This window comes from Sinohyriopsis cumingii, chromosome 11 (assembly GCF_028554795.1).
Source record: "Sinohyriopsis cumingii isolate HCF-2022 chromosome 11, ASM2855479v2, whole genome shotgun sequence".
Lineage (NCBI taxonomy): Eukaryota > Metazoa > Mollusca > Bivalvia > Unionida > Unionidae > Sinohyriopsis > Sinohyriopsis cumingii.
Genome location: NC_142971.1, coordinates 82,960,475 through 82,988,326, shown reverse-complemented (window position 1 = coordinate 82,988,326; position 27,852 = coordinate 82,960,475). Strand labels below are relative to the sequence as shown.

The 27,852-nt window shown below is 37.9% G+C and overlaps 1 protein-coding gene across 2 annotated transcripts in view; it reads left to right on the top strand.

The window, feature by feature from the left end:
* Window positions 1–27,852, top strand: part of LOC149788864 (chitinase domain-containing protein 1-like) — a 55,634-nt gene that overhangs the window by 5,904 nt on the left and 21,878 nt on the right. For both annotated transcript variants that reach the window (XR_016424270.1, XM_089974979.1), the window contains exons 2-5: window positions 1,106–1,252; window positions 9,476–9,628; window positions 14,141–14,273; window positions 23,994–24,035. Coding sequence is in view for 1 of the 2 variants with exons in the window: in XM_089974979.1 (XP_089831105.1) it covers window positions 1,133–1,252; window positions 9,476–9,628; window positions 14,141–14,273; window positions 23,994–24,035 (448 nt within the window). In the remaining variant the exon portion in view is untranslated. The remainder of the gene's footprint in view (window positions 1–1,105; window positions 1,253–9,475; window positions 9,629–14,140; window positions 14,274–23,993; window positions 24,036–27,852) is intronic.

The window sequence follows — 27,852 nt, the reverse complement described above, 5'->3', positions numbered from 1 at the left end:
AACAACAATAATCATTTGGAGATTCCTCATAAGTATTAGTGATAAATTTAAAATGGTGCCCAGTTGCATCTCCAACAAATTAATCATCACAGTTTTTGTTTAGTGCTTTTATTGCCAGCCTTTATGTATTATTTTGCAGTCTCTTTATAGATAGAGTTCCTGCTTCTATGACTTCCTATTTCTGGTCCTGAACTCTTGCTTTTAAAAGCTTTTTTAAGCAATGGTTTTATATATGCTTGACTCTCACATTTTTATGAAATATAACCATGGACTTCGTTTTCATAAGCCAGCAGATAGCTCAGTTTATGACAAAGTGTTTTCTGTAAACTGTATCTGGTTATGAAACAACCAACCAGAGTAATACACAACCTAGTTGGAAACGTCAAAACTTAGAATTGCCTCTGGTCATAACACCGGCTGGAAAATACATTTTGGCTATGACACGGCCAGGTTGGAAAATATCTCTCATTATGACTCAACCTCGTAGGAAAATATCATTTATGACTCATCCTAGTTGGAAATATACAGCCCAGTCAGAAAATACCTCAGTATACAGTGGTCTCAGTTAAAACACAGATCACTTCTAAATGTTTCTCATAGATAACATGATTCGTAGTGCTGAAGAATACTACATGATGTCATGTAATTATGAGATAACATTGCATGTGATCGGTACAGTGTGTGTGACATTACATGACATAAACTGATATAAATGTAGCTCTGTATGTGACAAGTACAGTGTGTGACACTACATGACATGTGATTAAGAGATAACACTGCATGTGATAGGTACAGTGTGTGTGACATTACATGACATAAACTGATATAAATGTAGCTCTGTATGTGACAAGTACAATGTGTGACACTACATATCAAATGATAGAAAAGTAGCATAGTATGTGATAATTATTGTGTGACACTATATGATGTAACATGACAGAAAGATAGCTTTGCATGTGACAACTACAGTGTGACACCACATGATGTAACATGATAGAAAAGTAGCACAGTATGTGACAAGTGTAGTGTGCGATATGATACAAATGTAATCATGCATAAGATAAGAACAGTGTGACACTAGATGATGTAGCAGTTCCTTTTTCAGATAACCAGTTCCTCTTACAAGTAAGTCATGCAGATTAACCACCTGTATAGATGTCTGCTTCTGATAGCCATTGTGACGAAATTCACAACAGCCACCCTGTCAAAAAGTGACAAGGGCAAGTCTAAAAAGAAGGATAAGGAGGAGAAGGTAATACTATTTCTACTAAAGGTAATAGACCTTACATATAATCTTCCTCCATTACCTCATTGATGGGGGGCCCCGAGTGGCCGAGTGGTCTAAAGCGTTCTCTGTTACGGATCACTATCATCTCACCTCTGTCTGCGTGGGTTCGAATCCGGATTCGGCAAATGTGGATATGTGAGAAAGCATGCCAGTAGCTTCTCGTGGGTCGGTGGTTCTTCCCGGGGTTTTGCCGGGTTCTTCCTCCACCATTAATACTGGCCGCCATGCATAGCCTATTGTGTGCTGAAAAATGGCATTAAACCCCACAACAACAACAACAACCTCATTGATGGAATCTACCACCATGATATTGCCCACAGAATGTACCTCCATGACCTCACCCATGGAATATACTTCCATGACCTCACCCATGGACTTTACCTCCATGACCTCACCCATGGAATCTACCTCCATGATCTCACCCATGGAATGTACCACCATGAAATTGCCCATTGAACCTACCTCCATGACTTCACCCATGGAATCTACCTCCATGACCTCACCCATGGAATCTACCACCATGAAATTGCCCATTGAACCTACCTCCATGACCTCCCAGACAAGTTACTAGCAGTCATATCTCCTGAAAGATAATTCTGATCTTCATTAAATTTACTGGTTGTGACAGTTTGTAAGGTTTGGTTTCTTTAGTTGTACAAAGAAGCTGCATAAATGAATACATTGTGTTTGAAGGCATCAAATTAATGCCAAAAATTCTTTCTATTTACATGTCCCTTTTCTTGCATGCCAAGAAGAAATTTCAAACTGGAATCTCTGTTCTATGTATTCTAGCATATATAGCATGAAATAATTACATTTTTGAAGATCTGTGCTAAATCCTGTTTTTTCTTTAAAAAGGTTATCATCTCCATTATGGTAAAATATCCATATTTTAATATTTTTTTATTTTGTCAGTTTTACAGATTTGCTGATTAGAATAATTTATACTTATAATGTATAAGATGTCAGTGTAGGTAGTTATTACAGTGTAAACTGGAGGACCATGACAGAGTATTTGTTTTGTTATTTTTGTTCATCTTAATGGCATTGTTAACACATTATTTGCTACATCATGTGGAGGAAAGGGGTGCTAAGTTGACCTAGGCTGATCTGGGTTTGTATAAAACGTACTAATCTGTGATAACGAGTCTAGTTTTCTTCTAAGTGAAGCTACAAAGGAAACAGTACTGACTCCACTGTCAGCATCAGTATTTCTTTACAGTGGAGTAAACTGGAGAACAGTGCAACAAATGATACTGACTTTGATATCAGCACAACCAGTTTTTACACTGCAATAAACTGACAACAATGAAGGAAAAAATGGGTCTAATTCATGCCTTCTCCGTCAAAATGGGTCTAATTCAAGCCTTGCCCATCAAAATGGATCTAATTCATTCTTTGCCCATCAAAATGGGTCTAATTCATTCCTTGCCCATCAAAATGGGTCTAATTCATTCCTTGCTCATCAAAATGGGTCTAATTCAAGCCTTGCCCATCAAAATGGGTCTAATTCATTCCTTGCTCATCAAAATGGGTCTAATTCATTCCTTGCTCATCAAAATGGGTCTAATTCATTCCTTGCCCATCAAAATGGGTCTAATTCATGCCTTGCCCATCAGAATGGGTCTAATTCAAGCCTTGCCCATCAAAATGGGTCTAATTCATTTCTTGCCCATCAAAATGGGTCTAATTCAAGTCTTGCCCATCAAAATGGGTCTAATTCAAGCCTTGCCCATCAAAATGGGTCTAATTCATTCCTTGCTCATCAAAATGGGTCTAATTCATTCCTTGCTCATCAAAATGGGTCTAATTCATTCCTTGCCCATCAAAATGGGTCTAATTCATTCCTTGCCCATCAAAATGGGTCTAATTCATTCCTTGCCCATCAAAATGGGTCTAATTCAAGCCTTGCCCATCAAAATGGGTCTAATTCATTCCTTGCTCATCAAAATGGGTCTAATTCATTCCTTGTCCATCAAAATGGGTCTGATTCATGCCTTGCCCAAAATGGGTCTAATTCATGCCTTGCCCATCAAAATGGGTCTAATTCATTCCTTGCTCATCAAAATGGGTCTAATTCATTCCTTGCCCATCAAAATGGGTCTAATTCAAGCCTTGCCCATCAAAATGGGTCTAATTCATGCCTTACCCATCAAAATGGGTCTAATTCATGCCTTGCCCATCAAAATGGGTCTAATTCAAGCCTTGCCCATCAAAATGGGTTCAATTCATGCCTTTCCCATCAAATTGATGCAACAAACAATAGACAATAGCAGCTTATCAATTTTGCGAAGTACCCAATATTAATAAAAAGGAATTGTCATTTTCTAGCTCCTAATATATATATATCCCTTGATAAGGCCATACCTATATGATTCCGGTTGTAATTATTTCATAGTAAAGTCCACTTATACGTGTTTTCATTGTCTAATACTTGTATTAATTCCTTCATGAATCTGGGTTAATTAACTCAAACTATTCAGCTAATGGTTGAAAGCAAATGAAAAAAGTTTCTTAAATAGTAGTTTATAAAGACTTTTAAGTGTCTTCCTGAATAGTTATGCAAATGTTTATTAACCTTTGATAATTTGGGATTTTCCATCGAATATGTTCTCCAATCACATTACATTAGGAATATTTTTCAACTACATCGCGAATCCAGCCCTATGAAAGATGAAAAACATCTTATCCTGTCTACTTTTAGATAGACAAAGGGTAGTAACTCTTGTCCATTACCTCCCATTGGCTAACTCTTTGACGGGTCTTGCCAGTCTTTTCTCAATATGACATGTCGCATGTGGGCAAGCCACGTCACTCTTACCTTATCATACCCTGTTCAGGTCCCTGTTGTTCTGGAGGAAGACTAGAGGGAAATTGGAGGCAGGCAGCTCAGGTACTGCAACCCTTCTGTCTGCTCCACTCACATTGGCATTTGGAACCACTCAATTCCTATGTGTGAAGGAATTTTCAGTGGCCTCAAGACAGGGGGTGTCCTTAGTCACGTGCACCCACATCAATCCCTATGATGCAATAGTACAGTGGCAGTATGAAACTGATTTTTAGTTCACTGGACCTCACTATTCCCTCAGAAGGGGGTGGGGCTGATCCAGGTCTGTCAGAGGGCTTCAGGTTTTGTTCTTCAAAAATCCCCTCAACCCTTGACAGAAATACACTGTCAGATGGTCAGATCGGGAGATGGAGCCCTTTCAATTACAGAGATTATAGTCACTCATAAAAGGTGCTATGGGTCACATTCCCCAGCATTTTATTCACGACTGTTGCTTTTCAAAATGCAAACAGCAGGTGGAGGCCCATCATTGACTAGAGTCTCCTCACCCTATTCAAGATGGGGATGGCAAGGTCATTCTGCCTCAGTCAGATGGTGCAAGTGTGCCATCAGCTTGGATCTGACATGTATACTTTCATATCCCTATCGGTCTATGTTCCACTTACTGCCGCGCTGTTATCAATTCACTGTTCTTCCCTTTGGCCACAAAATCAGCCCTGGGCTTTCAGACTATTGATTGTGTCATCTCCCTGTTCTGGGCAACATCATCTACATTGATGGCAGCATAACTGGGCATTCTATAGAAACACATGGCAAGTTCTACTCTACTCCAAGGAATGATCTTTCTCTTGTAGATCATCTCAGCCTTTTCACTAACTGGGAAAGTCAGTCCTCCATCCATCCCAGAATTTCGTCCATCTGGGTTTGGACTCCATAACCAGCCGGAATCAGGCATGCCCACTTGTGGTTGCATTACAGGAATCATTGAACTCATCACGTTCATTTTCAGCAAGACTTGGATTTCATCAGGAGAGTTCTTGCAACTCCTCAGTTTATTGTAAGGCAGTGGGCTTGATCCTGCTTGGCTGACTCTTTATGTGGACCTTGCCAGCACATTGGTATCCTGTTTAATGTCCACTTAATCCAGCAGTCATGATCACACCCAGAATTTAGTCATTCCCATGTTAGTGGGGCAATCCAGGTTGGCTGACCATTGGAATCCTGATGTAGAACCCCAGGCAGAATAATATAAAGTACTGCTGTCAGTGCACATGGTGGGAGTGCCCACCTGTTGCTGACCTTTATCGTTAGCAACACCTGTAGAATGGACTCTACATGTCAACATCTTACAGGGATGGTCCTGGCTTTTAAAAAGCTGTTGCCAAAAAAATCGCCAACCTCAATATTTTGTCGCCAATTTTCAAAAAGTGTAGCCAAAAAAGGTAGTGTACATTTTTCTAAGTGTTAATTTAGTCTATTAATGTAACAGGCAATGAAAATTACAAAAGATGGATTAGTTAATACTTTAATTACAACAAGCATTAACAAATGTTACAAAGTGTTACATGAAGATCTGTCACGATTTTAGGGCTGCCCACTTGTTGAATGCAGTTTCAAAGTCTAATTTTTCACAACTGTACATGCTGATTCTCATTAAATTCTCGAGAGATGAGATGCAGAGCTTATTTCTGATGTCAGTTTTTATGAGGTTCATCTTACTGAGTCCATGTTCACAGTCCTCAGTGCTGACAGGTGACACCAGTAGTCTCTCAGCAGCCCCCCCCCCACCTTTTATGGTTAGCTTCACAAAGCTTGTAGCGAATCGCTTCTTAAATCCCAAGAATGATCACTGAATGCTGTATAAATTTTCTTGACAAGAAAAATATGATCTCCATTCCCACGAATGAAACTTACACGAGTCAACACCTGGCAATATTGGACCGTATATATATATATAAGCATAATAAATTCACACCCAGTTTAGGGATTCTTTCACTCCTGTATTTTGAGAAATAAATAATTATTATTAATTATGCAAAACTGTTTTTTTTTTTGCTATTTCTTGTTGCAGAGTTTTAAGTCTCGTCAGCCGTAACACGGGACTGATGGCAAAAGGAAAAGATCAATAAGTAAAATGCTGCACTGGCGACAGATGTAATTGTGATTGAGATTTTTTCCATTTGCTTTGTATTTATACACAGTAGTCGGTACTTCAAAGGTTATCAGTTTTCTATGAAGGTTCAGCAAAACTATTGTATTAGTATATGTATAAAAAAACAGAAGGATTAGCCGTACAATTAATTGTATCTGTTCTATTCGCGTCTTCAGAAGTCGGTCAGTTGTAGGTTAAGTGCGGTAGCATGATTGACTGTATCACAGCATACAGTACTCAGCCCAGATGTCAGCATAAGCAGATTATGATGTAACAATGCACTGTAAAGATGGTGTTGTCAATAAGAACAAAGGATCATTTGTGTAACAGATTGATTCCAATGCATTGCTTAGTCAAGTTTTTGGTTTCCTTTCATTCTGCCTTTTAATTTATCCAGTCCAAATCCATGATTGTATGTACAAATTAAATAACCAAAAAGTATGTCGCCCAAAAAATCGCCAGATGGGATATTTTTGTCGCCAATAAGGAAAAAAAATCGCAATTTGCGACATTGGCGAAGCCCAGGACGATCCCTGATCTTAGAAATCAAGGTTGTCATCAATGCCTTTCATTTCTGTAAAGATTGCATCTGGGTAGGTAATGGTCTTTTTCTGGTCCTCAAACTGGGGGTACCATCTGGCTGCATCAGTGTCTTGGCTGAGAATCCAGAGGTTGTCATGTCCTTCACACTGAATAGCCCCTCCAACACTTCAAGGGCATCCAATGATTGATCAACCTCTTTTCAATGAGGTGGCATAATAAGCTACCCACCTTCCTCTTCCCAGTTCCAGACACAAGAGCTTGGGTCATGGGATGCAATGTCAGCCATTTTGGAGGGGTTGTGGGCCTCTGCTGCCCCTCATATGGTGCTAAAGTGCTCAGAATGGCAAGATTATTCTGATAGCTCCTCTTTGCATGGACAAGCCCTGTATTACCATCCTACTTTTCCTAAATATAATACAACCAGAAAGATTCTGGCCAAGCTGAATCAGTCGCCCTCTTCTACACGCGCTGCATTTACCAGAACAGCCTTGATAGTCAGACCCCATTGAACTTCTAGCCTACAAAGTCACTATCATATTTACTGGTAGTTTTAGCTTCTACATGCAGGGTAAGAGGGCTGCATCCCCTTTATGTAGAGTAAGAGGGCTGCATCCCCTTTATGTAGGGTAAGAGGGCTGCATCCCCTTTATGTAGAGTAAGAGGGCTGCATCCCCTTTATGTAGGGTAAGAGGACTGCATCCCCTTTATGTAGGGTAAGAGGACTGCATCCCTTTTATGTAGAGTAAGAGGGCTGCATCCCCTTTATGTAGAGTAAGAGGGCTGCATCCCCTTTATGTAGAGTAAGAGGGCTGCATCCCCTTTATGTAGAGTAAGAGGGCTGCATCCCCTTTATGTAGAGTAAGAGGGCTGCATCCCCTTTATGTAGAGTAAGAGGGCTGCATCCCCTTTATGTAGAGTAAGAGGGCTGCATCCCCTTTATGTAGGGTAAGAGGACTGCATCCCCTTTATGTAGGGTAAGAGGACTGCATCCCCTTTATGTAGAGTAAGAGGGCTGCATCCCCTTTATGTAGAGTAAGAGGGCTGCATCCCCTTTATGTAGAGTAAGAGGGCTGCATCCCCATTATGTAGGGTAAGAGGACTGCATCCCCTTTATGTAGGGTAAGAGGACTGCATCCCCTTTATGTAGAGTAAGAGGACTGCATCCCCTTTATGTAGGGGAAGAGGGCTGCATCCCCTTTATATTCACCTGAATTTCCTTCAGAGGAGGATTTGGTGGTTCTCATCTCATGATACCATCGGGCTTTTTCGTTAGTCAGAAACCTTCCCTGCTCACTTCATTCTCTTCCATAGCCAGGTTGAGAACAGCAGCCATGCAAGTCACTGGGATCTATGATCTTAGACACATTCTGACATCAATGCATCATGGCAGATGTGACAATGGGCATGATAAAGATCTTTCAGAGCTGTTAGACAATTTCAATCTCTAGTGACCAAAGTTCATTACATTGTTTCCAAAATGGAATTCAACTTGGCTCAACTCAAGCAAATTTGAACTTCTCACCCATGCTTCATTAAAGTTCATATCATACAAGACATGCTTCCTGATAGCTTTAGCTTTCACATGCAGGATCAGTGAGCTACATGCCCTTTCAGTCGTCCTGAACTATCTTCACTTTGGTTTGGATCATTTAGTAGTCCTCCTGACATCAATGCAGATGTGACATTGGGCATGATAAAGATCTCTCAGATCTGTTGGATAATTTGATTTCCAGTGACCAAAGTCCATAACATTATTTCCAAATGGAATTTGTCTTGGGTTCTAACTTGGATCAACTCAAGCAAGTTTGAACCTTTCACTCATGCTTTGCTAAAGTTCTTATCATACAAGACATGCATCCTGATAGCTTTAGCAGGGTCAGTGAGCTACTTGCCCTTTTCAGTCAACCTGAAATATCTTCTTTACTCAACCAGGCTTAGTTGCCAAGAATTGGTTGTAGTCCGTAGGTAACCAATGCATCGTCATTCATCTTCTCTCTTCCATAGACAAATCAAGAGCGGCAGCCATGAAGGATCCTGTCTGCACTCTCATGCATACTTGGGACACACAGACAAGTCGTATCATGCACAAATGTATCTTCCTCCCAGTCAAGGCCAGAAAACAAGACATCACCTCTCAAGTCCTTGCTTCATGACTGAAGTGGGTTTCATGCTTGGCCTACTCTGAGAGCTCTCAAGATCAGAGTCACTTCACAAAGATTGCAGCCCACGTGATTAGAGCCATTTATGCAAGCCTTGCTTTCAAACAAAACATTTGATCCATCTTCTCAAGTGTTTACCTTAGAGATTTAATGCTGCAGAGACAAACGTTGGATCTTGTAGGGCCAGTGGCGGCAGCACAGATGACCACCAGACACAACTAGATTAATCAACACAGCCTGTTTGCTTCGCTTTATTTGCCAGTAAAAATAATTATGTAGATGAGAAGATTTCACATTCATCTTCTCATCCATATAAGAGTCCTAGATCAAGGGATCCCAGGGTGTGTTGCTTTTGGTATTAGGAGAATGGGTTATCCATCATATAGGGAATCCAACCACTTATCGCCCAGAAGGATGCCTGAGGTAGAGGTTGTATGCTCAGCATCTTGTCCTCCTGTTACCTATTCTCTTACCTTAATGTGATTGGGGAATATATTCATTACTAGGTCAAGATGGCTAACAAGAATTTGCTTTTTCATTACTAGGTCAAGCCAGCTGACAAGAATGTGCTTCAGCGAGGCCTAGTGAATTATGAAGTAACCTACAAGGAAATCCTGAAGGAGCATGCATCATACTGTGAAATTCTGAAAGAAATCAAGGTCTTTGAGACTGGAGATACCCTTGCATACGTGACACCGGTAAATGAATCAGATTTAGATTTAAATTTCCCTCCGTCCTTGAACACTTATCTCTACAGCTGTACCTTCAACTGTACTTCCCTCACTGACAGTTACCTCCACACATGTACCTTTCTGAAGCTGTGCTTTCTTTGCAATCCAACTTTATGTGACTTATGTACATCTGTACCTTCCATTTTGCTGCCTAGAACCAAAGTTATCTGTATACTTGTTCATCCATCACCATTGTTTTAATCACTTATTTCTACACCATTATTACCTCATCTGACTTTCTTTAATGACAGTTTGTACTACACCAGTACCTCATCTGACTTTCTTTAATGACAGTTTGTACTACACCAGTACCTCTTTCTGTACTTCCTTTAATGACGTTGTGTACTACACCAGTACCTCTTTCTGTACTTCCTTTAATGACATTGTGTACTACACCAGTACCTCTTTCTGTACTTCCTTTAATGACATTGTGTACTACACCAGTACCTCTTTCTGTACTTCCTTTAATGACAGTTTGTACTACACCAGTACATCTTTATGTACTTTCTTTAATGACAGTTTGTGCTACACCAGTACCTCTTTCTGTACTTCCTTTAATGACATTGTGTACTACACCAGTACCTCTTTCTGTACTTTCTTCAATGACAGTTTGTACTCCACCAGTAGCTCTTTATGCACTTCCTTTAATGACATTGTGTACTACACCAGTACCTCTTTCTGTACTTTCTTTAATGACAGTTTGTGCTACACCAGTACCTCTTTCTGTACTTCCTTTAATGACATTGTGTACTACACCAGTACCTCTTTCTGTACATCCTTTAATGACAGTTTGTACTACACCAGTGCCTCTTTCTGTACTTCCTTTAATGACAGTCTGTACTACATCAGTACCTCTTCTGACTTCCTCTAATGACAGTTTGTACTACACCAGTACCTCTTTCTGTACTTCCTTTAATGACAATTTGTACTACACCAGTACCTCTTTCTGTACTTTATTGACAGTTTTTACTACACTAGTACCTCTTTCTGTACTTCCTTTAATGACAGTTTGTACTACACCAGTACCTCATCTGATTTCCTCTAATAACAGTTTGTACTACACCAGTGCCTCTTTCTGTACTTCCTTTAATGACAGTCTGTACTACACCAGTACCTCATCTGACTTCCTCTAATGACAGTTTGTACTACACCAGTACCTCATCTGACTTCCTCTAATGTCAGTTTGTACTACACCAGTGCCTCTTTCTGTACTTCCTTTAATGACAGTCTGTACTACACCAGTACCTCATCTGACTTCCTCTAATGACAGTTTGTACTACACCAGTACCTCATCTGACTTCCTCTAATGTCAGTTTGTACTACACCAGTGCCTCTTTCTGTACTTCCTTTAATGACAGTCTGTACTACATCAGTACCTCTTCTGACTTCCTCTAATGACAGTTTGTACTACACCAGTACCTCTTTCTGTACTTCCTTTAATGACAATTTGTACTACACCAGTACCTCTTTCTGTACTTTATTGACCGTTTTTACTACACTAGTACCTCTTTCTGTACTTCCTTTAATGACAGTTTGTACTACACCAGTACCTCATCTGACTTCCTCTAATGACAGTTTGTACTACACCAGTACCTCTTTCTGTACTTCGTTTAATGACAGTTTGTACTACACCAGTACCTTATATGACTTCCTTTAATGACAATTTGTACTACACCAGTACCTCTTTCTGTACTTCCTTTAATGACATTGTGTACTACACCAGTACCTCTTTCTGTACATCCTTTATTGACAGTTTGTATTACACCAGTACCTCATCTGACTTCCTCTAATGACAGTTTGTACTACACCAGTGCCTCTTTCTGTACTTCCTTTAATGACAGTCTGTACTACACCAGTACCTCATCTGACTTCCTCTAATGACAGTTTGTACTACACCAGTACCTCTTTCTGTACTTCCTTTAATGACAATTTGTACTACACCAGTACCTCTTTCTGTACTTTATTGACAGTTTTTACTACACTAGTACCTCTTTCTGTACTTCCTTTAATGACAGTTTGTACTACACTAGTATCTCATCTGACTTCCTCTAATGACAGTTTTTGTACTACACCAGTACCTCTTTCTGTACTTCCTTTTATGACAGTTTGTACTACACTAGTACCTCTTTCTGTACTTCCTTTAATGACAGTTTGTACTACACCAGTACCTCATCTGAATTCCTCTAATGACAGTTTGTACTACACCAGTACCTCTTTCTGTACTTCCTTTAATGACACTTTGTACTACACTAGTACCTCTTTCTGAATTCCTTTAATGACAGTTTGTATTACACCAGTACCTCATCTGAATTCCTCTAATGACAGTTTGTATTACACCAGTACCTCTTTCTGTACTTCCTTTAATGACAGTTTGTACTACACCAGTACCTCTTTCTGTACTTCCTTTAATGACAGTTTGTACTACACCATTATCTCTTTCTGTACTTCCTTTAATGACAGTTTGTACTACACCAGTAGCTCTTTATACACTTCCTTTAATGACAGTTTGTACTACACCAGTATCTCTTTCTGTACTTCCTTTAATGACAGTTTGTACTACACCAGTAGCTCTTTATGCACTTCCTTTAATGACACTTTGTACCACACCAGTATCTCTTTCTGTACTTCCTTTAATGACAGTTTGTACTACACCAGTAGCTCTTTATACACTTCCTTTAATGACAGTTTGTACTACACCAGTATCTCTTTCTGTACTTCCTTTAATGACAGTTTGTACTACACCAGTAGCTCTTTATGCACTTCCTTTAATGACAGTTTGTACTACACCAGTATCTTTCTGTACTTCATTTAATGACAGTTTGTACTACACCAGTACCTCTTTCTGTACTTCCTTTAATGACAGTTTGTACTACACTAGTACCTTTTTCTGTACTTCCTTTAATGACACTTTGTACTACACCAGCATCTCTTTCTGTACTTCCTTTAATGACAGTTTGTACTACACCAGTACATCTTTATGTACTTCCTTTAATGACAGTTTGTACTACACCAGTACCTCTTTCTGTACTTCCTTTAATGACAGTTTGTACTACACCAGTACCTCTTTCTGTACTTCATTTAATGACAGTTTGTACTACACCAGTACATCTTTATGTACTTCCTTTAATGACAGTTTGTACTACACCAGTACCTCTTTCTGTACTTCCTTTCATGACAGTTTGTACTACACCAGTACCTCTTTCTGTACTTCCTTTAATGACAGTTTGTACTACACCAGTACCTCTTTCTGTACTTCCTTTAATGACAGTTTGTACTACACCAGTACCTCTTTCTGTACTTCCTTTAATGACAGTTTGTACTACACCAGTACCTCTTTCTATACTTCCCAAAAGCACATTCACCTCTACAACTAATTCTCTTATTCAGTTTCCTTAATCATCTTAACTCTCCATTATATACTCTCCCTCGATAACTCGAGCACAACAGAGTCCAAAAACATCACACTATAAGCAAGGGCACGTGTATCCAAGGGACCTATATAATGAAATAAAAGGATGGCAACCAACAGGATGGCAAGCATAGATTGGGGGAGGAAGCATTTACATTGTTGAACACTTATTTTATAATCATGTTGAAATTAACTATGAATAAACGTGTAGTTTGATTTCCTTCAAAGATTACCTTTAATTTCAGGAAGAGAATTTTAAAAAGATCATTAAGAACTTTATTACTCCACTTGGTGTCCATACACTTAGCATGTATACAACTAAAAAAACATTGTTTTATTCCATGTCAGCACTATAATCTCCAAAGCCGACCATGGCATGCCATGAAATCAGAGTCATTATTGATAATTTACATGCATTATCAGCACAAGAGTTATAGAGGGAAAGGTGTACTTTCATTAATCATAAATACCTCTACACCTATACCTCTCTACCTTTTCTTAACCACACCTACCCCTCTATCTGAACGTTCTCAACTGGTTTCCCATTATTACACCTGCCTCTATACCAATATATTCCCCATTTCTTTTCCAGGTTTTGAACTTACCTTCATACCTACATGACTCCACCTTATTTAGCTAAACCACAGTAGCCTCTACAACTGTGTCTCTCTTATCACTTCCCCATACCACACTTATTTCTACAACTGCATCACCTCTCTTCCATTACCTTCACTTGACTCTTCATCATCTGTACCTCACTTTCCTTAACCACACTTACCTTTATATTTGTACCAATCCACATCACTCACCTTAGCCACATTTACCTCTACACATGTACGATTGCACTTAACTTTCCTTAACCAAATATTCCTCTACACCTGTGTACCAATTTTAAGTGGATATGTATAATTGGTAGTAGTTTACCAGTCTACTGGCATTACCCAAGGATGTCTACCCTTGTGTAGTGGACAAACCAAATTGGGAGTAGTGTACCAGTCTACTGGTTTTACCCAAGGGTACATCTTTTAAATGAACTAATATTACACCTTCTTTCTTTTGCCTCACTTCAGTGGAATGGTCACGGCTACGATATTGCCAAGATGTTTGGAAATAAATTCACATATGTGTCCCCTGTGTGGCTTCAGATCAAACATAAACCAGGTGGTGCATACTCAGTGACAGGGGAACATGATATTGACAAGGGTGTGTAAGGTTTTTATATAAATAGTATATTCAACTATTTTTGACTTTAAATACTCAGTATTTTTAGCTATTTATTTTATGACTTGATATACTTCATATATTTAGCTGTTTATGACTGGGGCCCCGAGTGGCCGAGTGGTTTAAAACGCTCACCGTTCCGGATCACTGCCATCTCACCTCTGTCTGCGTGGGTTCGAGTCCAAGGCTCAGCTAACGTGGGTACGTGGGAAAGCCTGCCAGGAGCTTCTCGTGGGTTGGTGGTTCTTCCCTGGGTTTTCCAGGGTTCTTCCTCCACCAGTTATACTGGCCGCCATGTATAGCCTATCTTGTGCTGAAAAATGGCGTTAAACCCTAGAACAACAACAACTGTTTATGACTTGATATACTTAATATATTTAGTTATTTATGATTTGATATACTTATTATATCTTGCTATTTGTGACTTGATATACTTAATATATTTAGCTATTTATGACCTGATATACTTAGTATATTTAGCTGTTTATGACTTTAAATACTTAGTATGTTTAGCTATTTATGACTTGATATATTAAATATGTTAAGCTATTTATGACTTGATATACTATGTGTGTTTAGCTGTTTATGACTTGATATACTTAGTATATTTAGCTGTTTATGACTTGATATACTTAGTATATCTAGATGTTTATGAATTTATATACTTAGTATATTTAGCTATTTATGACTTGATATACTTACTATATCTAGCTATTTGTAACTTGATATACTTAATATATTTATCTATTTATGACTTGATATACTTAGTATATCTAGCAATTTGTGACTTGATATACTTAGTATATTTAGCTGTTTATGACTTTAAATACTTAGTACATTTACCTATTTATGACTTGATATACTTAGTATGTTTAGCTGTTTATGACTTGATATACTTAGTATATTTAGCTATTTATGACTTGATATACTTAGTATATCTAGCTATTTGACTTGATATACTTAATATATCTAGCTATTTGTGACTTGATTTACTTAGTATATCTAGCTATTTGTGACTTGATATACTTAATATATTTAGCTATTTATGACTTGATATACTTAGTATATCTAGCTATTTATGATTCTAACCATTTGTGACTTGATATACTTAGTATATTTATCTGTTTATGACTTGATATACTTAGTATATTTAGCTATTTTTGACTTGAGACCCTTAGTACATTTAGCTGTTTATGACTTTAAATACTTAGTATGTTTAGCTATTTATGACTTGATATACTTACTATATCTAGCTGTTTATGACTTGATATACTTAGTATATCTAGCTGTTTATGACTTGATATATTTAATATATCTAGCTGTTTATGACTTTATATACTTAGTATATCTAGCTGTTTATGACTTGATATACTTAATATATCTAGCTGTTCATGATTTTATATACTTAGTATATTTAGCTTTTTATGACTTTATATACTTAGTATATTCAGCTGTTTATGACATAATATACTTAGTATATTTAGCTGTTTAAGACTTTAAATGCTTAGTGTATTTAGTTATTTGTGACTTGATATACTTAGTATATCTAGCTATTTATGACTTGCTATACTTAGTATATTTAGCTATTTTTTACTTGAGACCCTTAGTATATTTAGCTATTCATGACTTAATATACTTTGTAGATTAAACTATTTTTATGACTTTATATACTTAGTTCATTTAACTTTTCATGACTTTAGATACTTAGTATAGTTGGCTGTTTATGACTTAATATACCTGGTATATTTAGCTATTTTTATGACTTGATATACTTAGTTTATTTAGCTGTTCATGACTTTAAATACTTAGTATTGTTAGCTGTTTATGACTTAATATACTTAGCATATTAAGCTGTTTTTATGACCTGATATACTTAGTTTATTTAGCTGTTTATGACATAATACACTTAGTATATTTAGCTGTTTAAGACTTTAAATGCTTAGTGTATTTAGTTATTTGTGACTTGATATACTTTGTGTATCTAGCTATTTATGACTTTATATACTTAGTATATTTAGCTGTTTATGATTTGATATGCTTAGTATATTTAGCTATTTATGACTTGATATACTTAGTATATTTAGCTACTTTTTGACTTGATAATCTTAGTATATTTAGTTGTTTATAACTTGATATGCTTAGTATATTTAGCTATATATGACTTGATATGCTTAGTATATTTAGCTGTTTATGACTTGATATACTTAGTATATTTAGCTATTTATGACTTGATATACTTAGTATATTTAGCTACTTTTTGACTTGATAATCTTAGTATATTTAGCTATTTTTGACTTGAGACCCTTAGTACATTTAGCTGTTTATGACTTGATATACTTAGTATAGTTGGATGTTTATGTCTGAATATACTTAGTATATTAAGCTATTTTTATGACTTGATATACTTAGTATATTTAGCTATTTATGACTTGATAATCTTAGTATATTTAGTTGTTTATGACTTGATATGCTTAGTATATTTAGCTATTTATGACTTGATATACTTAGTATATTTAGCTGTTTATGACTTGATATACTTTGTATATTTAGCTGTTTATGGCTTGATATACTTAATATATTTAGCTACTTTTTGACTTGATAATCTTAGTTTATTTAGTTATTTATGACTTGATATGCTTAGTATATTTAGCTATTTATGATGTGATATACTTCTATTTAGCTATTTTTGATGTGATATACTTAGTATATTTAGCTATTTTTGACTTGATATACTTAGTATATTTAGCTCTTTATGACTTGATATACTTAGTATATTTAGCTATTTATGATTCGATTTCTAATGTGAACTTTCGAGAGATTTCATAGTTTTAACACTAAAAGAATAACAGGGAATGAGATAAAGCATTGCTAGCACACTGATCAAAAGTATGAGGGATATATTAGTGGTGATATCCATATGGCTGCCAATCTGTCTGTGTGTAGATGTGGTTTCCATGACAAGACTTCAGTTTGCTGCAGGGTGCGATGTTCTTTTCACTGCCTGAAATATCATAGGTAAGAAAAACATGGGTAGGGCAGCTCCCTTTTGATTTTGAGACAAGCATTGTACAAGTCAGAGTCACAGGAATGGATATGGTCATTGTTTTGGTTTCTGCTCAGTAAGTCAGATTTCCTGGAACAAGTTTTCATTGAACTTTATATTTGCAGAAATTACACTTAGATAGAGGCACTGCCCTATTGAATCTTGGGTCCAGGGGTGAAAGGTCAACCCAATGTTCAGAGAAGCTAACATTGTGATTCTAGGTTCCATGTAATAGTCCTCATTCCTCAGTCCCCATGTTTCCCGTTTTATCGATTTTTTAGTTCAATTACACTTGAGGAAGCTTAGCTTCCTGTTGTGTCATGTAACTGCAATCAGTGGATCAAAGGTTAATGTTACTGGATGTTTAAAATTGGATTCTTGTGGACTTACTTTTCATTGGACTTCATAGGTATAATTCAGTCCAACAGAGGCACTTCATGGTCAGATCTGGGTTACAGATATATTTAAGGTCAAGGTTGCTGACAAACATATTTTAGTTTTTGTTACACTCAACTACAGCTGAATGTATTGTTACAGTAATGTTTAATGTTGACACAGTAATGCTTGATGCTAATACGGTAAAGCTTGATGTTAAAACAGTAATGATTATTGTTCATACAGTAATGCTTGATGTTAACTACAGTTAACTTTACAGCCAATCCTCTCCATCATTCCCTGTTCTTGACTGCCCTTTGGGAATCTCCAAATCCCATACCTGTCCACTCCTTAATGTTGTCTTCCCACCTATTTTTCTGTCTGCCCCTTCTTCTGCACCCTCACACTGTGCCTTGTAAGATTGTTTTTGCCAGTCCAGATGATCCTGACACATGACTATACCACTTCAGTTTATGCTTTATTTACATTGGTCAAGAGGTCTTCATAGGATCCGATGGCTCATTGGATCCTGTTGTGGACTTCTTCTTTGGTTACATGGTCAATGTATGAGATTCCCAAGATCTTGTGGTAGCATCTCATTTTGAAGGTTTGAATCCTTCTTTGTAGGTCTGATGTGAGCATCCATGTTTCACAAGCATACAGAAAGATGGATATGACAATCAAGTGCATCAGCCTGATTTTGGAACCAAAAGCAATGTTGGTATTTTTCCAAATTGGTCTCAACCTTGTTATTGCTGCTGTTGTCTGGGCAATCCTGCAAAGTAGTTCTGGTTTGGAGCCCTCATTTGTGATAACTGATCCCAAGTACTTGTGACTCTTTCCAGCTTCTGTCCACTGACCTTTATTTCTGCACTGATGCCATTGGTGTTGTTTGTTTACAGTTTTTTTTTTCAGCACTAATCTCCATACCATATCCTGTGGAGATTGTGTCGATGCGCTCAACCAAGTCAGCCAGTTCTTTTTTCTCTCCTGCTAAACCATCAATATCATCTGTGAAGCGAAGGTTGGTGATTGTTCTTCTTCTGATGCTGACAGTGCCCTTGTGGTCATGCAAGGCATCCTCCATGATCCTTACCAGGAAAATGTTGAAGAATGTAGGTGATAGTGTACATCCCTGTCTGACTCCATCTGTTGTTCGAAACTAATCTCATCTACTGCCATTGATGAAGAGAACACTTGGTGGCTTTGTCATAGAGGTGCTCAACAACCTGCACCAGGTTTGAGCTGATGTTATACTTTCTCATAGTTGCCCATAAAACCGCATGCCATACCCTATCAAAGGCCATTTTGAAATCTATAAAGACATGGTATAGATTCTGCTGATGCCGAAGGTATTTCTCACAATGAGTCTGAGATTGAAGATTTGTTCTGTGGTGTTCCTTCCTGCTCAGAAGCCTGTCTGCTCTTCAGCAATAATTTTTCTGCATGAGGCTTTAGTCTGTTGAGAATTATCTTCAGCATGAGTTTGCTCGGGTGACTGATCAGACTGATGGTTCTGTAGTTTTTGCATATCTGTGGGTTTCCTTTCTTAAGGGGCACGATGCTTGCCATGGATGATCCACAGAACTCAGATCACCGCATGGAATTATTGTGTATTCACAACATGACTTTCAGTCACTTTCCAAAACCACAAAATGTCAGTGACGTTAATGTCACACTCTTACAATCTCAGATACAATCTCATCTGCTTATCTTCTCTGTATACAGACCTCAGATACAGTCTCATCTGCTTATCTTCTTTGTATTCAGACATCAGTTACAATCTCATCTGCTTATCTTCTCTGTATTCAGTTATCAAATACAATCTCATCTGCTTATTTTCTCTGTATTCAGACCTCAGTTACAATCTCATCTGCTTATCTTCTTTTTATACAAATCACCAGTTGTTCCTGCCAATAATCAGCATATTTTTAAACAATTTGTCTTTGTAACACACATTAGTCATCATCTTGGGAGACTTCAATAAAGATCTGCACAAACATTGTAGATACAGTAGAATCCAACACCACAGTGGTAAGATCCAACACCACAGTAGTAAGATCCAACACCACAGTGGTAAGATCCAACACCACAGTAGTAAGATCCAACACCACAGTTGTAAGATTCAACACACTAGTAAGATCCAACACTGGCAAGATCCAACACCACTTTGGTAACCAATACCACAGTGGTAAGATCCAACACTGGCAAGATCCAACACCACTTTGGTAACCAACACCACGGTGGTAAGATCTAACACTGGTAAAGTCCAACACCACTGTGGTAAGATCCAAGAGCACAGTGGTATACCAGAATCAACCACATCTACATAAATATCTGTTGTTAAGACAGAAGGTGGGAATTCTACAGACATACTGATCTGATGTCAAGACAGAAGTTGGGAATTCTACAGACATACTGATCTGTTGTCAAGACAGAAGGTGGGAATTCTATAGACATACTGATCTATTGTCAAGACAGAAGGTGGGAATTCTTCAGACAAAATGATCTGACCATAACATTATCTGGATTTCAATTTGTTTTTAAATTTCCCATCACCTTGTGACTCTTCTTCCATGATGCCATGCCCATAATCATTATGACCATCTTTTATGATACCATGTCTGTAATCATTCTGTTAATTTCCAGTGACACCATGTCTAATCATTCTGTCCATTTTCTATGACACCATGTCTGTACTCATTCTGTCCATTTTCTATGACACCATGTCTGTACTCATTCTGTCTGTTTTCTATGATACCATATCTAATCATTCTGTCCATTTTCTATGACACCATGTCTAATCATTCTGTCCATTTTCTATGACACCATGTCTAATCATTCTGTCCATTTTCTATGACACCATGTCTAATCATTCTGTCCATTTTCTATGACACCATGTCTGTACTCATTCTGTCCATTTTCTATGACACCATGTCTGTACTCATTCTGTCCATTTTCTATGACACCATGTCTGTAGTCATTCTGTCCATTTTCTATGATACCATATCTAATCATTCTGTCCATTTTCTATGACACCATGTCTAATCATTCTGTCCATTTTCTATGACACCATGTCTGTACTCATTCTGTCTGTTTTCTATGATACCATATCTAATCATTCTGTCCATTTTCTATGACACCATATCTGTACTCATTCTGTCCATTTTCTATGACACCATGTCTAATCATTCTGTCCATTTTCTATGACACCATGTCTGTACTCATTCTGTCTGTTTTCTATGATACCATATCTAATCATTCTGTCCATTTTCTATGACACCATATCTGTACTCATTCTGTCCATTTTCTATGACACCATGTCTAATCATTCTGTCCATTTTCTATGACACCATGTCTGTACTCATTCTGTCCATTTTCTATGACACCATGTCTGTACTCATTCTGTCCATTTTCTATGACACCATGTCTGTACTCATTCTGTCCATTTTCTATGACACCATGTCTGTACTCATTTTGTCCATTTTCTATGACACCATGTCTGTACTCATTCTGTCCATTTTCTATGACACCATGTCTAATCATTCTGTCCATTTTCTATGACACCATGTCTGTACTCATTCTGTCCATTTTCTATGACACCATATCTGTACTCATTCTGTCCATTTTCTATGACACCATGTCTGTACTCATTCTGTCTGTTTTCTATGATACCATATCTAATCATTCTGTCCATTTTCTATGACACCATGTCTGTACTCATTCTGTCCATTTTCTATGACACCATATCTAATCATTCTGTCCATTTTCTATGACACCATGTCTGTAGTCATTCTGTCCATTTTCTATGATACCATATCTAATCATTCTGTCCATTTTCTATGACACCATGTCTGTAATAATTGTCATTTTCTATGACATCATGCCTGTAATCATTCTGTCCATCTTCTATGACACCATGTCTGTAATCATTCTGTCCATTTTCTATGACATCATGCCTGTAATCATTCTGTCCATTTTCTATGACATCATGTCTGTAATCATTCTATCCATTTTCTATGATACCATATCTAATCATTCTGTCCATTTTCTATGACACCATGTCTGTAATCATTCTGTCCATTTTCTATGATACCATATCTAATCATTCTGTCCATTTTCTATGATGCCATGCCTGTGCTTATTCTGTCCAAGTATGATGCCATGCATGTACTCATTTTGTCCATGTATGATGCCATGCCTGTACTCATTCTGTCCATGTATGATGCCATGCCTGTGCTCATTTTGTCCGTGTATGATGCCATGTCTGTACTCATTCTGTCCATGTACGATGCCATGCCTGTACTCAGTCTGTCCATTTTCTGTGATGCCATGCCTGTACTCATTTTGTCCATGTATGATGCCTTGCCTATACTTATTCTGTCCATGCATAATGCCATGCCTGTACTCATTCTATCCATGTATGATGCCATGCCTGTACTCATTCTGTCCATGTATGATGCCATGCCTGTACTCTGTCCATTTTCTGTGATGCCATGCCAGTACTCATTTTGTCCATTTTCTATGATGCCATGCCTGTACTCATTCTATCCAAGTATGATACCATGCCTGTAATCATTTTGTCCATGTATGATGCCATGCCTGTACTCATTCTGTCCATTTTCTACAATGCCATGCCTGTACTCATTCATTCCTTTTTCTGTGATGCTATGCTGTAATCATTCTGTCCAAGTATGATGCCATGCCTGTACTCATTCTGTCCAAGTATGATGCCATGCCTGTACTCATTCTGTCCATGTATGATGCCATGCCTGTACTCATTCTGTCCAAGTATGGTGCCATGCCTGTACTCATTCTGTCCATGTATGATGCCATGCCTGTACTCATTCTGTCCAAGTATGGTGCCATGCCTGTACTCATTCTGTCCAAGTATGATGCCATGCCTGTACTCATTCTGTCCATGTATGATGCCATGCCTGTACTCATTCTGTCCAAGTATGATGCCATGCCTGTATTCATTCTGTCCAGGATGATAGTATCTCCAGTTCTTAGTGCTCTTGAATTTCACTTGTATAACAGGACACCATATAGCAATGTAAATACTTCTAACATTGACCTTGCTCTATGGTAATCGTTAGGGAGCTAGCTATGTCAGCCCACAACCAGACAAGGGCTGCTTCCCAATGAATTTAGCATGAACATTTGCAAATTCAAAAACACTGACTTAGGATTTGGATTTTCCTGAACATTAAGGTCCAGTTTATTTCATTGATGGATGATTGAATGGGTACCATTTATTTCATTAATGGATGGTTTTATAGATACGGTTTCACTAAAAAACTTCATGTACCAACATGATGCATAAGAAGAATAACAGGAAGGGAAACCAAACAACTACAGTTTCCTCCAGGCAATAAAAACACTACACAAGGGCCTTTGAAGGAATCTTGGTCAAACTTAATACATGCACTACACAAGGGCCTTTGAAGGAATCTTGGTCAAACTTAATACATGCACTACACAAGGGCCTTTGAAGGAATCTTGGTCAAACTTAATACATGCACTACACAAGGGCCTTTGAAGGAATCTTGGTCAAACTTCATACATGCACTACACAAGGGCCTTTGAAGGAATCTTGGTCAAACTTCATACATGAACTACACAAGGGCCTTTGAAGGAATTTTGGTCAAACTTCATACATGCACTACACAAGGGCCTTTGAAGGAATTTTGGTCAAACTAAATACATGCACTACACAAGGGCCTTTGAAGGAATCTTGGTCAAACTTCATACATGAACTACACAAGGGCCTTTGAAGGAATCTTGGTCAAACTTCATACATGCACTACACAAGGGCCTTTGAAGGAATCTTGGTCAAACTAAATACATGCACTACACAAGGGCCTCTGAATTGTCTGAATGGTAATTTTTGTCAGTAAAACATTGCATCATTTGCAGGGGTGTAAGACTGGTTCCTATCTTTATATAATAAATGCATTTTTCAGACTTTTAAAAGGAAATTTAAAAGAATGAACCAGTCTGGCCAGAAACTTGATATTCACTCAGAAACACACAGCTACAAACCGTTGCTCAGGGAAACTTCTAGTATGCATCACAGTCAAATTTGGGTCACTGTGTGTCGAATTATGGTGTTAGTAATTACATACATTTTATTATGCATTATAATGACCTATATATATATTCATGACATTGAAATAGACCAAAGATATGGAATGACATTTTTCAAAAAGGCATTTGCTTTGATAAAATGTGCTTCTTGAGAGCTTCCAATTTTTCTGAGATGAATTTACAATCTATTTCAGGATGGATTTCTGGTGTCACCAAAGGCAGGTCTGTAAAGATGGGTAGGTAAGCCTAGAAAGTTTAAAGTTTGAAACCTTTTGCAGTTGTGACTTGTCCATAGTGCAAACAATGGAACTTTTCCTGATCATTTTAGTTCATGTATAACAGGCTTCCAGTTGTAAACAGTGCAGACCAAAGTCTGAACAGTGCCGAGTTAGGTCTTGACATTGCAGACACCAGTCTAAACAGTGTATGGTTAGGTTTTATGCATGCCTTTGTCTGACCACTGTAGAGTTCAGTCTGTACAGTGCAGGCACAAGTCTAAACAGTGCAGGCACAGGTCTAAACAGTGCAGGTCCAGATCTGAATTTACATCATATACCAACAGATTTGTGTCTGTGTTATATCTCTTACTTACAACTTTTAGCTGTAGGTAATACTGAGGCAAGTTTCTAATTGAAATGGATAGTGTCTTTCTGTGTTTGGGAATAAGTGATTCAGAAACAGGATAGCATTGTGTCTAAGGCATATCTAACTGTTTGGGAATATGAGTCACATGTGTTGAGTCTGTCTGATTAAAGTGGCAGAAAAATGAAAATGAGATGAACAATATTACTTATATAACCTCCAAATAAAAATGAGACAAATGATATTTCACATATGTGATAATTCACACCAGTACATCAAATCTGGCTACCTTCATTACTTTAGACCGGTACATGAAATATGGCTGACTTCATTACTTCAGACTGGTACATGAAATATGGCTGACTTCATTACTTCAGACTGGTACATGAAATATGGCTGACTTCATTACTTCAGACCTGTACATGAAATATGGCTACCTTCATTACTTCAGACCGGTACATGAAATATGGCTGACTTCATTACTTCAGACTGGTACATGAAATATGGCTGACTTCATTACTTCGGACCAGTACATGAAATATGGCTGACTTCATTACTTCAGACTGGTACATCAAATATGGCTACCTTCATTACTTCAGACTGGTACATGAAATATGGCTGACTTCATTACTTCAGACCAGTACATGAAATATGGCTGACTTCATTTCTTCAGACCGGTACATGAAATATGGCTGACTTCATTACTTCAGACCGGTACATCAAATATGGCTACCTTCATTACTTCAGACTGGTACATGAAAAATGGCTACCTTCATTACTTCAGACAGGTACATGAAATATGGCTGACATCATTACTTCAGACCAGTACATGAAATATGGCTACCTTCATTACTTCAGACCAGTACATGAAATGTGGCTGACTTCATTACTTCAGACCGGTACATGAAATATGGCTGACTTCATTACTTCAGACCAGTACATCAAATCTGGCTACCTTCATTACTTTAGACTGGTACATGAAATATGGCTGACTTCATTACTTCAGACCGGTACCTGAAAAATGGCTACCTTCATTACTTTAGACCAGTACATGAAATATGGCTGACTTCATTACTTCAGACCGGTACATGAAATATGGTTACCTTCATTACTTCAGACCGGTACATGAAATATGGCTGACTTCATTACTTCAGACTGGTACATCAAATATGGCTACCTTCATTACTTCAGACCAGTACATGAAATATGGCTGACTTCATTACTTCAGACCAGTACATGAAATATGGCTACCTTCATTACTTCAGACCGGTACATGAAATATGGCTGACTTCATTACTTCAGACTGGTACATCAAATATGGCTACCTTCATTACTTCAGACTGGTACATGAAATATGGCTGACTTCATTACTTCAGACCAGTACATGAAATATGGCTGACTTCATTACTTCAGACCGGTACATGAAATATGGCTGACTTCATTACTTCAGACCAGTACATCAAATCTGGCTACCTTCATTACTTTAGACCGGTACATGAAATATGGCTGACTTCATTACTTCAGACCGGTACCTGAAAAATGGCTACCTTCATTACTTTAGACCAGTACATGAAATATGGCTGACTTCATTACTTCAGACCAGTACATGAAATATGGTTACCTTCATTACTTCAGACCAGTACATGAAATATGGCTGACTTCATTACTTCAGACTGGTAGATCAAATATGGCTACCTTCATTACTTCAGACCAGTACATGAAAAATGGCTACCTTCATTACTTCAGACCAGTACATGAAATATGGCTACCTTCATTACTTCAGACCGGTACATGAAATATGGCTGACTTCATTACTTCAGACCAGTACATGAAATATGGCTGACTTCATTACTTCAGACCGGTACATGAAATATGGCTGACTTCATTACTTCAGACTGGTGCATGAAATATGGCTGACTTCATTACTTCAGACCGGTACATGAAATATGGCTGACTTCATTACTTCAGACCAGTACATGAAATATGGCTGACTTCATTACTTCAGACCGGTACATGAAATATGGCTGACTTCATTACTTCAGACTGGTGCATGAAATATGGCTGACTTCATTACTTCAGACCGGTACATGAAATATGGCTACCTTCATTACTTCAGACCAGTACATGAAATGTGGCTGACTTCATTACTTCAGACCGGTACATGAAATATGGCTGACTTCATTACTTCAGACCAGTACATCAAATCTGGCTACCTTCATTACTTTAGACTGGTACATGAAATATGGCTGACTTCATTACTTCAGACCAGTACATGAAATATGGCTACCTTCATTACTTTAGACCAGTACATGAAATATGGCTGACTTCATTACCTCAGACCGGTACATGAAATATGGTTACCTTCATTACTTCAGACCGGTACATGAAATATGGCTGACTTCATTACTTCAGACTGGTACATCAAATATGGCTACCTTCATTACTTCAGACCAGTACATGAAATATGGCTGACTTCATTACTTCAGACCAGTACATGAAATATGGCTACCTTCATTACTTCAGACCGGTACATGAAATATGGCTGACTTCATTACTTCAGACTGGTACATCAAATATGGCTACCTTCATTACTTCAGACTGGTACATGAAATATGGCTGACTTCATTACTTCAGACCAGTACGTGAAATATGGCTGACTTCATTACTTCAGACCAGTACATGAAATATGGTTACCTTCATTACTTCAGACCAGTACATGAAATATGGCTGACTTCATTACTTCAGACTGGTACATCAAATATGGCTACCTTCATTACTTCAGACCAGTACATGAAATATGGCTGACTTCATTACTTCAGACCAGTACATGAAATATGGCTACCTTCATTACTTCAGACCGGTACATGAAATATGGCTGACTTCATTACTTCAGACCGGTACATGAAATATGGCTACCTTCATTACTTCAGACCAGTACATGAAAAATGGCTACCTTCATTACTTCAGACCGGTACATGAAATATGGCTGACTTCATTACTTCAGACCGGTACATGAAATATGGCTGACTTCATTACTTCAGACCAGTACATGAAATATGGCTGACTTCATTACTTCAGACCGGTACATGAAATATGGCTGACTTCATTACTTCAGACTGGTGCATGAAATATGGCTGACTTCATTACTTCAGACTGGTACATGAAATATGGCTGACTTCATTACTTCAGACCCGTACATGAAATATGGCTGACTTCATTACTTCAGACTGGTACATGAAATATGGCTGACTTCATTACTTCAGACCGGTACATGAAATATGGCTGACTTCATTGCTTCAGACCGGTACATGAAATATGGCTGACTTCATTACTTCAGACTGGTACATGAAATATGGCTACCTTCATTACTTCAGACCCATACATCTTTAAAGAAACAGCTGAATGCTCTTTGACAGAGGCAAGGTGTTTTACCCCAATTACCATGCTGCTAATAACTTGTGTCGATGTGCT